This window comes from Coffea eugenioides, chromosome 5, assembly GCF_003713205.1.
Source record: "Coffea eugenioides isolate CCC68of chromosome 5, Ceug_1.0, whole genome shotgun sequence".
NCBI lineage: Eukaryota > Viridiplantae > Streptophyta > Magnoliopsida > Gentianales > Rubiaceae > Coffea > Coffea eugenioides.
Window position 1 is genome coordinate 29067613 of NC_040039.1, and position 15171 is coordinate 29082783.

The 15171-nt window shown below is 36.3% G+C and overlaps 1 protein-coding gene across 1 annotated transcript; it reads right to left on the reverse strand.

The window, feature by feature from the left end:
• Positions 1-7029: 7029 nt before the first annotated feature.
• Positions 7030-8856, reverse strand: LOC113771347 (nucleolar and coiled-body phosphoprotein 1-like). Its single transcript, XM_027315939.1, has 3 exons — positions 8285-8856; positions 7413-7702; positions 7030-7337 (listed from the first exon to the last, which is right to left on the reverse strand). The coding sequence occupies exons 1-3, from the start codon at positions 8854-8856 to the stop codon at positions 7030-7032; spliced, it is 1170 nt and encodes a 389-aa protein (XP_027171740.1).
• Positions 8857-15171: the final 6315 nt, after the last annotated feature.

Below are 15171 nucleotides of genomic sequence, written 5' to 3' on the forward strand. Positions count from 1 at the left end.
TTTTCATAAATAAGAACGTCTTCTGTAGTTATCATGGATATATTGTAAAACCCATGTTTTTTTATTGTTATATTCAATCTTTAATTTTGCTCATTAATTAAGTGGTAATTTTCTGTGGGTAAAAAGTAAAAAGATTGGTAGAGAAGATTAAAATGTGATTGGGGGTTAAGGAGGAGATAAGATAGGAAAAACTAAAGTCCTCAACCCACGTAACCACCATGTAGTGGGTGGTTATTAGAAATTTACTCACTTATCAAAACAGCTAAAAGAAATAACATCGTTCCCGATTCTCATTATGTGACTCCTCTTAGAACAAGAACCATCTAGAAATAGAAAAGAAGAAGAAGACGTCGCTATCAAATAAGCAGGTAACTAAGCATCTAGACCTGTAAGTCCCGAACGCACATTAAAGCTTTTTTTTTTTTAAGTTTTATTAATTTCATGAATTATTTTAAAGATTTTACGTATATGTATATTACGATATGCATATGCCTGTATGAGAAATTTAGGAAGATTCTTGTCCAGATTAATAGGAATAGTACGTTAAATTTTAATCATGGGATGAAATAGAGTCTAAATCCCAATTCTGTTGGAAAGTTTAAAAAGAAAAGTTGCATTGTTGCTGAAGCTTCAGCAATGCAAGCAGAAAAAAAAAAGAGAGCAAAGGACCCTCCTCTCATACCAAGTCAGACATAAAGGCCGCCAAAAGAGCCAGCCAAAGGAAAAGGGGGGGAGGGAGCAGCAACACTGGGCACCACTACTGTTGCTGTTGCCGCTGCCACTGCCACTGTCGCTGCCGGCGCCGCAACCGCCGGCAGAGGTGAAGGAGATAGCAACGGAGATGATGCTAATAATAGTGATGAAGTTTGTGTAATTAAATTGAGAGTTACAAAAAAATTCTATTAAAAAAGAGAGAGAATTGGGGAAGAAGATGACCCGCTAATTGATGGGTTGATGAACCGGGTCGGTTCTCGCGGGTCGAATCTAGAGGTAATAGTTTGGGTCAAGAGGTAGTTAGGTATGTGTGGGCTTGTTGATGGTAATAGTTTGGGTCAAGATGTAGTTAGGTATGTGCGGGCTTGTTGAACTGGATGTTGGGCCAAGTGTAAAGGGAATCAGGCTAAGACTGGAAGCAATAAGGAAATGCTTGGGTCTAAGGAACTTTTGCTGTTATTTCTTAGGTCCGAAAAAAAATGTAGCAAGTATACTTGGGCAAAAAATATAGTATGACCTTAGTGAATGTTCAATAGATAAATTTTAAGTATAACTAACCAATATTTTATGGGTTATCATGGGTATTAAACTTCAAAACGCAATCTAAAATAATTTTGGGCTAAAGATTTAGTTATTCAGGCTTATGATTAATTAATTAAGTCTAAGATATTTAAGTAGAAGTCTAAAACATTAATCTAACATTATTAGATTAATTTATACAATGTAAGATAAGTCTTAGATTTTTTAAACAAATGCTTAAAATAATAATAATAACAACAACAACAATAACAATAATAGTAATAATAATAATATGAATATGGATGAAATAAATTAAGGATATAAATGAAAATAAAATATAAATATAAATACAAGTGGAATAAGCTAAGATAATAATTGTAATGGTAAATAAATAAACAGACGTATATACATAAATAATAATAATATGTACACAGGTGCAAAAATGGAAATAGAAGAAAAGATAATAATAACTAATTAATCAATATATATATATATGAATGAAAATAATGAAAATAAAATAAAATAAAATAGTGTTGATAAAGACAATAACAATAATAATGAATAAAATAATATATAAATATAGTAAAATAATAGTCAAGATAATAAATATGATTATAAACAACTGTTTCTAAATCAGGAAATTTTACACAAGAAAAAGGAAACTTTTTAAATTAAGAAACTTTCCAATTTAGGAAACTTTTAAAAAATAGAAACTTTTCAAGTTAGGAAACTCTTCTAGGTTTCATATAATGGTCTAGACATGAATCTTAGAGTTGTTCAGAGTTTTGTATATTTATACAACTATAAGAAATATCAATTAATTAGGATACCTATGCATTTGATAGGTACGACACAAGTTTAAAAGTCCTAAGGTAGTCCCACTCAATCAGCCAGACAAAAGTTGGTGGTACTTACCTTTCTGGAATTTCAACAGTTCAAAGTGAAATTTTTATTGCTAATCCAACTTTTGATGTGTCAATTTGAAATTTATTTGATTAAATAATTTACTTGAGTATTTATGCAAGTTCTATTTTTGCTATATAAAGATGCACTATGTGAATTATTTGAAGTATTTTGATATGTTATTATGTACAAAATGAGTGGTATCTTTTGTAAAATCAAAAAACCATGCATGTGACGTGTGAAATGAGTTTATGTCAAGTAAAGTTCAAAACAGTCCTAGAATAGACAGTAGGGACTATAGTCTTGTCTAATGATCATGGTAGTCTGATATAGAGTCCGACCGATTAACAAGGTCATGGTAGTTCGGTATAGAGCTCGTCCGATTGACCTATATATGTAATGGGACCAATCAATAGTCATGAAATCTATTCATCGCCCATCTAGAAGGGTTTAATTTCTAGATTGAGTACTCAGAAGTCGGTCATTGCATGTACTTGCTATGAGGTGATATGAAATAATTTATGACTCTATGACTTTCATGTTCCGATATGAATATGATGTTTACGAATTGCTGTGTCACTCATTAATATTGATTGTTTTACGAATAACATCATTTTCAATAATTATGCATGTGAATGATGTGCAACTAATTTGATATATATATATACATATATATATATGTATGTATATGTAAACATATGGTTGCATGATCCAACAGAGGGGTAGACGTTACCTACTGAGTGATTTATTGCTCAACCCAATTTTTACTACTTTTGCAGATTTTGAAGAGTTTGAGTTGGTTTACGTTGAAGACCCTAAGGAAGATTTTTATTGGCTCTAAGTGGATAGAAATTAGTGGTCTAGCTACTTTTGGCTGTTAGTTTTATTTAATTTCTTTTCCCGTTGTCTCATTTAGAAATAAATGTACGAACTTATTAAATAGTCATAGACTACTTTCCATTTGAGATTTGTACCGCACTATATTTAGTTATGCTATTTAGTACTTTCTAAGTTTTAGTCTAATTTAATGTCGCCTTGTATTTTTGAGCAGAACTTGAGAATCTGGCGGATGTCGCATGACTAGCACCTGCGGGCTAGGGGTGTGACATATATTCCTAAAGTATTTAATTTCCTCACGAAGCCCTTGTTACTAGTTGAGAGTTGATACAAAAAGGGCAAATTTCACCAAATCCTGCAATAGTAAGACAAAAGAGAAGATCATTGGGGGTGATATCGCCACGGCTGCTCCCATGCTTAAGTTAGCTAAGTACAGAGAGAATGCAGAAAAAAGAAAGTGAACATATTGAAAATGAGGGAGAGATTAGTTACCCAATTTGGTATACCAAGAAGGGTATCCATAGATGCAAAAGGAAGTGTTTGCTTGTCCTTACGAAATTACGATTGCGCTTCCTTAATCAGTGGCCACTTATACCAGTGGTCAAATATGATTGTGTTTACTTTGGCCACTTATATATATATATATATATATATATATATATATATATGTGAAGATTTTATGTATGACCCACTTAGATATTTGCTTTTATTTTCGTATTGGTGAATTATTCCATATTCCAAGGGCACATAGAAGAAAAAAGCCTTAATCACATTAAGCTCATTGTGGACCACAATGAATTTAGGACTAGTTTGGAGTTGTGGTATCTTATTAAAAAGTATTTTATCAATAGAGCTTTTGATAAAAGTATTTATTAAGTGCTTAAATCTTATATAAGAAAAAACTCTTAATCACATTCAGCTCATTGTGGACCACAATGAATTTAGGACTAGTTTGGAGTTGCGGTATCTTATTGAAAAGTATTTTACCAATAGAGCTTTTGATAAAAGTATTTATTAAGTGCTTAAATCTTATATATATATTGATTGAATACATAATTTAATAACTACTTATTGTATTGGATAACGTGTAATTTAAAAATTTTTAAATGTACTTATCTCTTTATTTAGTTCATAATATAGGATAAAATTATTAAATTTAATGTTTTATTTTTTAACCACAAAAGTTATCCTAAAAGCATCAAATTTGAGCTTTTGCTAAAAGTACTTTTAACACTAAAAGTTTCATTCCTAATTTTATGGAATAATATTTACCAAATGCCTCAAAAGTACTTTTAACATCCAAAAGTGCTTTTTTATTAAAAGTACTGCAACTCCAAACGGGACCTTAGTCCCCTTTCGCCTAATTATATTGTCTATTGGACCAAAAATAGCAACAAAAAAAAAAAGGAGAAGAAGAAGTTAATCATAGACAAATATTATCTTCTTCAGTTCTTTTCAATCCTAAAGTATTTGATTTTAGTACTATGCACATTGTATAGGTCGCTTTTTTCTTAAAGCAATATGTGTCTAACCTTCTGACCATGATTCTTGGATATTAAGGTAGCAGGGTCTAGGGTTGGGACACTGATTGAAAATCCAACTACCCAGAAAGGGAAAAAATGCTGTTTGGCAAAAGAAATTTTATTCTGGTAGACACGAATTACTTGGCATTCTCACTAATTGATCTTTGACTAATAAAAATTCTCCAAATAAGATTATGGAGTCCATTAATTTCATTGGTAGCCATTTTGGTATCAAAGTGGTCAAAGACTAACTATTGATCTTGTCAAGTAGCTGAACCAGACCCAAATAAATTTTTTGGTTTGGCAACCGCTATCATTTCTTAAATTAAGCAGCAACCATCAGCAATTCTCACGAATCACTAAAAACTAGAGACTATTATAAAACTAATACTAATATAGTGGTAGATTTGTATTGTTTATATAGTGGGTGCTACACTAACAAAATTAAGAAAACTGATGTACTAACAGAAAGAGAGAAGGAAAAAAGAAGGACTATTCTTATAAAACTTCAGTTCTCTATCACTTTGATACCTGGGGGAGGGGGGAAGGGGGAAGAGAGGGGTTAACCCCTATTTATAGGGGAATTCAAAATACAGCAACTAATTTTTTCAAGATGATGATAAGATCTTATTGGAAGTCATGCCACCTTTATCACCTTAAAAGCCGTGATAATTTTATCAAAAATCGTGGTGACTTTAGCACCTCAAAAGTCGTGATAGCTTTATTATCTTGAAAATCATGAAAGGTTTCTTATCATTTAAGGAATGAGATAAATGTGATAGACATGCATAATTTTTTATTATTTCATAACACTCCCCCTTAGATGTTTATTACACAAAGATTATGTGTCGTTGAAACCTTACTAGGAAAAAACCCTTGTAAGGATCGAAGACAACCTAAGAGGGGGGGGTGAATTAGGCTTTCAAAAAACCTGCTAAGATATAGTCCACTTTTTCACAGACTACCTTTCTTTTCTCAAATACCTCCCAATGAACGAGATAGCACAAGAGCACAAGTATTCGTGAGATGAAGAGAAGAACAGTTTATGTAGAAAAGCAGTAAATGAAAGTAAAGAAACAAACCAGGCTTCAAACACAACTGAGGTTTGAACACCACTTTTATATACCAAGTTACTTCAAGTCGAACAAACTTGCAACCAATCTTTTGTGTACAAGGAAGGGATCACTTCCTTCTTGCCCCAAACCACACTTGGTCAAGCAAGGAAGTTTTACAAACACTCGCAAACCCTCACTATGCTACACTATTGAAGAAGCTGTGTCACACTTGAAAAACTACACGAAGATTGCACAAGCAAAGAGTACAAATGTTCCTTTTGAGTATTCTAGCACTTGAATCACTCACAATTTGATGTAGGCTTGATGTGCAAAGTTCTTTGAGGTGGTTGACTTTGTTCTTTTTATAGGAGACCAGAGAGTTCTTCAATTAATGCTGTCAACGGGTAGAAGGCAACTGAAAGAGTCAACTAGCCGTTGGTGCTGTCGGACGTCCGATGTTTGGCTTTTATGCGTCGAACGAGATCAATGAGTTCTGGAAGTTTTCTTGAATCCCTTAGGACGTCCGATCATGCGTCCGAGGGTAGGATGAATACTTGGACTTTCTTCTTCAATTCCTTCGGACGGCCGATACGTCCAGAGTATTGCGTCCGAAGAGCAGCAACACTTGTCGGACGTCCGATACTCATGTGTTGAGCGTCTGATCATGATCAGTAATCATAGAAGCCCTGGCTTGTCTTCTTCGGACGTCCGAGTCTGAGTTCTTCACACGTCCGAAGATACTCAAAGGATGTCGGACGTCCGGTACTCTCCTTTTGTACGTCCGACATCATCCTCAGCATTCTTCATCCTTTTTTATCTTCTTTTTCTGCTTTAAATCCACAGACCTGTTTGGTGACATTTCTGAAAAGGATCTCTACAAAAAGTATTAGTGGCATCCATTTGTTTTGTAATCATCAAAAGATATGAATTGAGATAAACAATCTCCCCCTTTTTGATGATGACAAAATATTTGGATAAAGAGGAAAAAAGAATATAACAGTTCCCCCAAACGAAATGCATGAGTAGCTCCCCCTAACGAATTGCATGAGTAGCTCCCCCTAACGAATTGCATGAGTATACAGGAAGAAACGCAGTCAACATCATCAGAGTAGCTCCCCCTAACGAATTACATGAGTAAACAGGAAGAAACGCAATCAACATCATCAGTCGTAATCCAAATCCAATTCTCCCCCTTTTTGTCATCACAAGATTGAGTGTCAGTTTTGGAACCAGCAGTACGTCCCATCAGAAGCATTATCAGTATATTCATTTACAATGTACAGCACAGTTTGGACTCAATCATTTAGCAGATGTTAAACAGAAACATTCATTCATTGAGCAAAGCATTCATAACAAGCACAAAACATTCATAGTAGAAAATATCCAGTTGTACAGACCAGGTGTTCAACACTTAGTACAAAAGTGCAATGCAAAAGATGAACTATAGTCCTAGATTTAGGTGCATGACCTAGTAGTGCCTAGATGGTGATTTTAGATGATCCAGGCCTCCTCCTGGTCAGACGATACTGTTCAGGGTCCTCTTCTTCCTCAGTTTCTTCATCATCATCTTCATATGCTTCCTCAGTTACTGGAGCCTTGCCTTTATCCTTGGGCTGAGAACTGGAAGCTGGTGTGGTCTCATTACCAGTAGTTGGCCCTGTGGGCTCAGATCTTGGTTCTTTCTGATGAGCAGTCTCATTTGTCTCAGGTATAGGGGGCACAAGAAGATTCCTTTTTTCAAGGAAAGAGGATTGTTGGGCAGAGGTCATGGTCATCATGAGACCATCTTCAAGAAGCATAACATGCTGTTTGAGGTCTTCAAGTAAGGAGATGACCTCAGAGTTGGAAGAGAAGGACTTACTGGCAGACTTTCTAGGATGCATGGTGAAAGGAGAAACATAGCCTGACTGATCATGGGGAGTTCTAGGAGTGACAGGGGTTTCATGCAAGTTTTTTCTTCTAGACTCGGCCACAGTCTCCTTGTAGCACCAATGACCATCAAAAAATTTTAGGTTCTTTCTTTCAAAATAAGCTTTTGAGAAAACTGATGAAACACTGTCTTTTGGAGATTTGCCAGAAAAGGGTATTTCAAAATGAGCAAAAATAGGGGTCAGAAATCTGCCATAGGAAAGCTTCCTACGACTATCAGTGCTAATTTTGAGCAGAAACTTGCACATTATAAATCCAAAGTCAATGCGGATTTTTTCAACAAAGCAGTAGAAAAGATAGAGTTCCATTTTATTTGCATCTGTTCTGTGGCCATCAGTTGGCACCAACAGATTCGAAATGATGGTGAAGTTGATCAGATTCTGAGGACTGAGATCATCCAATCTTGCCTCAGCAGGGGTGCTGAATTTGGTTTGAAAATAAGTCATGAGTTTAGCATTGTAAAAATGATGATAGGCAGAGGGAAATTCCTCATACGAAAAGAAATTTGCAATTTTTCCTTTGAAACTAGTTTCAATACTAGTTTTCAGAATAGAATTCACAATGTCAGGAGTTAACATGATGTCTACAGAGTTGACCCTAGAGATGAGTTCAGTGTGTGATGTACCCTTTCTAAGATTAGCAAAAAATTGATAAAGCATGTCAGGATAAAAAACATTAGGAATGGTCAGAAGATGAGTCCATTTCTGGAATTCAAATAGTTTGATGACAGGTTCAAGATCAAGCTTACGAAATTCAAAGGGAATGATGAGCCTTTGGGTGATGAACCCTTTTTGAGAGACTAACTCAAATCTGTCTCTGGCTTCATCATCGATGAACTTTGGTAGAGGAACGGGTTCAGGTACAGGCTGAGATACTGGATTCTTCCCAGAACGTGTCCCTTTTGAGGTTTGAGTGGCAGATGCACCAACATTTTGAGTCTCAGTCCTTGTCCTTGGAGACTTCCTAATGGAGGGTTCAGGTGTTGGCTGACTCTCAGTAGTGTTTTCTTCATTCTGCTGATCAACAGAGGGATCAGCAGATTGCTTTTTCTTGGATTGGGGAGTTCTCTTCCCCTTTGCAGTCCTTTTTCTTTTACTAGAAGACCTTGTGACAGTTTCATCACCTTGGGTAGCCTGCTCTGGTTCCTCATTTTCACCAGCAATGTTCCCTTCAGAGATCTGCCCTTCCATTTGTTCATCAGATGATTCAGCAGTTGGAGTAACTAATTTTCTTTGGGCAGTCTGCTTTACTTTGCCACCACGGGTCATTTTCTTCTTTTTAGGTGCCACAGGAGGTGGATCAACAATTTCAATGTCTTCATCCCTAAGCCTAAAAGACCGTCCGGCACTAGTAGATCCTCCCCTAATTCTAACCATGATGCAATGTGGATATGATTTTTGATGCAGAATGTGGTGTTCAGAGGAAGAATGCAGTAAAAACCAACTAGAGTGCACTAAGAAGCCGCAAGGAGAGAGTTATGTGAAGTTAGGGCTTTGTATGTGAATTGGGAGTTTTGGGGTAGTTGGGGGTTAGGAGTGATTTTTATGAGTGATCAATGAGCAATAGAGGTGTAAATAAGTTGGTTGGTTCAATTTCTCGGAACTTGGTTTGAGGAAAGAGGAATTTGAATTTCAAATGTTAGAGGAAACTGAAAGGTTGCGTCCGAGACTTATGGAGGAAAATGAACTGAGAAGAATGGGTAACTGCCTTATAGGACTCAATTTTTGAGTGTCGGACGTCCGAACGAAGTGAAGCGTCCGACACAACCGTCCGAACCAGGGTTTTTCTGAAACTTGGACGAAGAACACTGTCGGACGTCCGTTCCAATTCATCGGACGTCCGATAAAGATTGACTGGAAATAAGACTTAGAACATTTTTTCTGAAACACCCAATTTTGTTCTCAAGGACACAAATTGATCTAGCGGAAGAGCTTTTGTGAGGATATCAGCAATCTGTTCCTTAGAACAAACAAACTCAACACGGATTACCCCCTTGGAGACAAGATCGCGAATGAAATGATGCTTTATATCAATGTGCTTAGTCCTAGAGTGTTGAATGATTTTTTGTTAGATTGATTGCACTGGTGTTGTCACAGTACATGGGTACACATTCATACACTAAACCAAAGTCATTCAATGTGTTTTTCATCCATAACAATTGAGCACAGCAAGCACCAGCAGCAACATATTCAGCTTCAGTAGTGGACAGTGAGATAGCATTTTGTTTTTTACTAAACCAAGAGACCAAGCAATTTCAAAGAAAGTTGCATATGCCAGTAGTACTTTTTCTATCTATTTTACAACCACCAAAGTCAGCATCAGAGAATCCACACAAAGGAAGTTCATGACATTTTGGATACCACAAGCCAAAATTTAAGGTTCCTTTAAGATATCTCAAGATTCTTTTTACCACATTCAAGTGTGATTCCTTTGGACAGGATTGAAATCGAGCACATAAACACACAGCAAACATGATGTCAGGCCTACTAGCAGTTAAATAAAGTAAACTTCCAATCATACCTCTGTACTTCTTCTCCTCAACTTTTGTACCTTCTTCATCTTTGTCAAGTTTGGTAGATGTGCACATAGGTGTCCCAACAGGCTTTGAATCCTCCATTCCGAATCTTTTCAGCAACTCCTTGGTGTATTTTGTTTGATTTATAAATGTTCCATCTTGGGTTTGAATCACTTGGAGTCCAAGGAAGAAGTTCAGTTCTCCCATCATGCTCATTTCAAATTCTTTTTGCATGATGATGGAAAAGTCCTTGCACAATTTTTCATTAGTAGCACCAAATATGATATCATCCACATATATTTGCACAATCAAAAGATCTCGTGAGCTTTGTTTTGTAAAAAGTGTAGTGTCTACAATGCCTCTTTTAAAACCATTTTCAATCAAAAATCCACTCAGACGTTCATACCATGCTCTAGGAGCTTGCTTTAATCCATATAAAACTTTTGAGAGTTTAAACACGTGATCTGGATAAGATTCATTTTCAAAACCAGGAGGTTGGTCAACATAGACTTCTTGATCTATGAATCCATTTAAGAAGGCACTCTTAACATCCATTTGAAATAATTTAAAATTCTTGAAACATGCAAATGCTAAAAACATTCTTATGGATTCCAGCCTGGCTACTGGTGCAAAAGACTCATCAAAGTCTATTCCTTCTTCTTGAGTGTATCCCTTAGCCACCAGTCTAGCCTTATTTCTAACAATCTCCCATTTATCATTCATTTTATTTCTAAAAACCCATTTTGTGCCAATGATAGGATGGCCTTGTGGTCTGGCAACCAGGGTCCAAACTTTGTTTCTTTCAAATTGGATTAACTCTTCTTCCATAGCTAAAATCCAGTGCTCATCATTCAATGCATCAACAACATTTTTAGGTTCAATATGTGATACAAAAGCAAGATTATCTACCAGGTGTCTAGAGGAACGAGTCCTGACCTTTTCAGAAGGATCACCAATTATAAGCTCCCTGGGATGATTATGAGCAAATTTCCAGGCTCTTGGAAAATCATTAGGAGTAGTGGTATCTCTATTATTCACTTCTTCAGCTGGACTGACCTGAGTATCAGTATCCTTTGAATCAGTTTCTGGTGAGGCAGAGTCATGATCATTGATTGCTAGCTTCTTCAGTTCTTCTTGAACACCTGTGTCATCATCTTCACTACAACTCATAGAGATGTCACCATTAGATTCATCAAAAGTAATGTGTATAGCCTCCTCTATAATCAATGTTCTACGATTATAAACTCTGAAACTCTTTTGTTTTCACAATATCCCAAGAAAATTCCCTCATCAGATTTCTTGTCAAACTTTCCAAGATGTTCCTTGATATTCAAAATGAAACATTTACAACCAAATACTTTGAAGTAACCGACAACAGGCTTTTTGTCATACATGAGCTCATAGGAAGTTTTGTTCAAAATTGGTCTTAGAAGAACTCTATTCATGGTATAACAGGCTGTGTTTATGGCTTCAGCCCAAAAATATTTTGGTAAATTGCATTCACTAAGCATGGTTCTAGCAGCCTCTTGGAGAGTTCTATTTTTTCTTTCTACAACTCCATTTTGTTGAGGGACTCTAGCAATAGAGAATTCATGAGTAATACCATTATGATCACAAATTTCTGGAAAACCACAGAACTTGAATTCTGTCCCATTATCACTTCTAATCCTGACAATTTTCAAGCCAAGCAGATTTTGTACTTTAGCAAATAATGAGGTAAAATTCTTAAAGGCATCATCTTTATGAGCAAGGAATATCACCCAAGTATATCTAGAATAGTCATCAACAATCACAAAACAGTATCTCTTACCACCAAGGCTTGCAGTCTGTGTAGGACCAAACAGATCAAGGTGCAGAAGTTCAAGTGGTTTTGAAGTAGAAACACATTTCTTAGGTTTAAAAGAAACCTTGACTTGTTTTCCAAATTGGCAAGCATCACAAATTCTGTCTTTTTCAAATCTAATTTTTGGAAGACCTCTAACAAGTTCCTTTCTAGAAATTTCTTTCAGCAAATCCATATTGAAGTGACACAACCTTCTATGCCACAACCATGGATCCTCATTTGCTACTTTGAGACATTTGAGATATGAGGAATCAATTTTTTCAAGAAAAACTACATAGACATCATTAACTCTTTTTCCTTTGAAAACAATGTTGAACTTTGAGTCAAATATGAGACATTCAAGCTTTTTGAACAATACAAACAGATTCCTATCACACAATTGGCTAACACTTAACAGATTGTAGCTCAAATTGTCAACAAGAAGAACATTGTGGATAAAAGTTTGATCATTCTTACCAACATCGCCAATACCAACAGTCTTGGCTTTGTTATCATCTCCAAACGTTACCTTTCCACTTGCTTTTTGCTTGAGTTTAATGAATTGTGATGCATCACCAGTCATATGTCTTGAGCATCCACTATCAATGAACCAGTTTGATTTTTTAGCAATGTTATCCTGGTTCACCTACACACAAACCCACAAGATAATACTTGGTACCCTTTACATATTGGGTCCTTGAGAGTTAGTCTTATTTTTAACTACCCACATGCATCTCATGCCATTCCTCATGTTTTTCTTAACATGACAATTGCTATTCATGTGACCAGATTGACAACAAAAGTTGCATACTGACATTGGATCAATCAAATGAACAGGTTTAATGAATCTGACTTGCCTTCTTCTGTGGATAGCAAACTCACTTGTATTTTGGTTCAGTCTTATTTGATGAGTATTAACATAAGGTACAATGTCATTCTTTTGAAGATGGTTCTGTTTCAAATGATGTAACAATTGACATAAGTCATCAATCCTTTTTCTTAAGCTGCATTGCTCACTTCTGAGTATGTCACAGTGATTTTTCTTTTTGTACAGTTCAGCAAGCACATCAGACTCAGTCCTTTTCTGGTTATCATTTTCATACTTAAGACATTTGTTTTGTCGAAAAAGATTTGCATTGTCTTGTATTAGAAAGCTAATTTTCTGCTTCAGTTCCTTGTTTTTAACATAGGATTCTTTCAATCTGTTATGCATTTTTTCTAGAAACGAATTAATATCATCATCAGATTCACTGTCACTATTGGTTTGAGAGTTGCATTGTGTTACCTCTTCATCTCCAATAGCCATGAAAGCCACTTGAGCAGATTCCTCTTCTTCTTCAACTTCGCCTTCTGAGTTGCAATCATTCCAGGTAATTTGAAAATTGTTGAACTTTGGTTTTCGTTCAATCTTGTTTTCCTTCTTTTTCTTCATTGGACACTCATTTGCATAATGTCCAGGTTGGCCACATTCAAAACATTTATCGTTTTGCTTCTTGTTGAACTCTAGTTTCCCTTTATTTCTGAAGTCATTAGTCTGATTCTGGAAGGAATTGCTGGATCCGCCTTTCCTGAATCTTCTCTTATTGAGAAATCTTTTGAAGCCTCTTGTGATGAGTGCAATATCACTGTCATCACCTTCCAAGTCATTTTCATCCAGTGAGGCTGTTTCATCTTCATCTTGTGAAGCTTTCAGAGCAATACTCTTCCTTCCTTTTGTGTCTTCTTCTTCCTGCATCTTAGATTTAAGTTTCAGTTCGTAAGAAGTTAGAGAGTTAATCAGAGATTCAATGGATAAGGAATTTAGATCCTTGGCTTCCTCTATGGCAGTCACTTTGCTTTCCCAATCCTTTGATAGAGCATTCAGAATTTTTCTGTTCTTTTCACCTAGAGAGTACTCCTTCTCAAGCACCTCTAAATCCTTGATCAGATCATTAAATCTACAATACATTTTGTCGATGTTTTCATGAGGCTCCATCTTAAAAGATTCATACTTGGTGACCAGAATGGACTTTTTCTGTTCTCTTACGTTGTCACTACCCTCATGAATTTCTCTTAGCTTATCCCACATTTCTTTGGCAGATTTACACCCTTTTACTCTAATTGACTCATTTGAGTCTAAGGCACTATAAAGAACATTCATGGCTTTGGCATTCAATGTGAGATTGGTTCTATCTTGAGCATTCATCTCAGCTCTCGTTTTTGGCCGCAACAAACCTGTTTCTGCATCAAGAAAGTTAGCATCATGCGGTCCTTCATTCACAATAAACCACAGCTCAATATCAATGGATTGCAAGAAGATAATCATTCTTTCTTTCCAACTAACATAATTGGAACCAGTAAACATGGGAGGCCTAGTAACAGATTGCCCCTCAACAAACATAGCATGACTGGTTGTCATCTTACTCCAAGCCGCTTGAGCTTAATCTCTAGGAGACCAAGCTCTGATACCAATTGTAAGGATCGAAGACAACCTAAGAGGGGGGTGAATTAGGCTTTCAAAAAACCTGCTAAGATATAGTTCACTTTTTCACAGACTACCTTTCTTTTCTCAAATACCTCCCAATGAACGAGATAACACAAGAGCACAAGTATTCGTGAGATGAAGAGAAGAACAGTTTATGTAGAAAAGCAGTAAATGAAAGTAAAGAAACAAACCAGGCTTCAAACACAACTGAGGTTTGAACACCACTTTTATATACCAAATTACTTCAAGTTGAACAAACTTGCAACCAATCTTTTGTGTACAAGGAAGGGATCACTTCCTTCTTGCCCCAAACCACACTTGGTCAAGCAAGGAAGTTTTAGAAACACTCGCAAACCCTCACTATGCTACACTATTGAAGAAGCTGTGTCACACTTGAAAAAACTACACGAAGATTGCACAAGCAAAGAGTACAAATGTTCCTTTTGAGTATTCTAGCACTAGAATCACTCACAATCTGATGTAGGCTTGATGTGCAAAGTTGTCTTGAGGTGGTTGACTTTGTTCTTTTTATAGGAGACCAGAGAGTTCTTCAATTAATGCTGTCAACGAGTAGAAGGCAACCGAAGAGTCAACTAGCCGTTGGTGCTGTCGGACGTCCGATGTTTGGTTTTTATGCGTCCGAACGAGATCAATGAGTTCTGGAAGTTTTCTTGAATCCCTTAGGACGTCCGATCATGCGTCCGAGGGTAGGATGAATACTTGGACTTTCTTCTTCAATTCCTTCGGACGGCCGATGCGTCCAGAGTGTTGCGTCCGAAGAGCAGCAACACTTGTCGGACGTCCGATACTCATGTGTTGAGCGTCCGATCATGATCAGTAATCATAGAAGCCCTGGCTTGTCTTCTTCGGACGTCCGAGTCTGAGTTCTT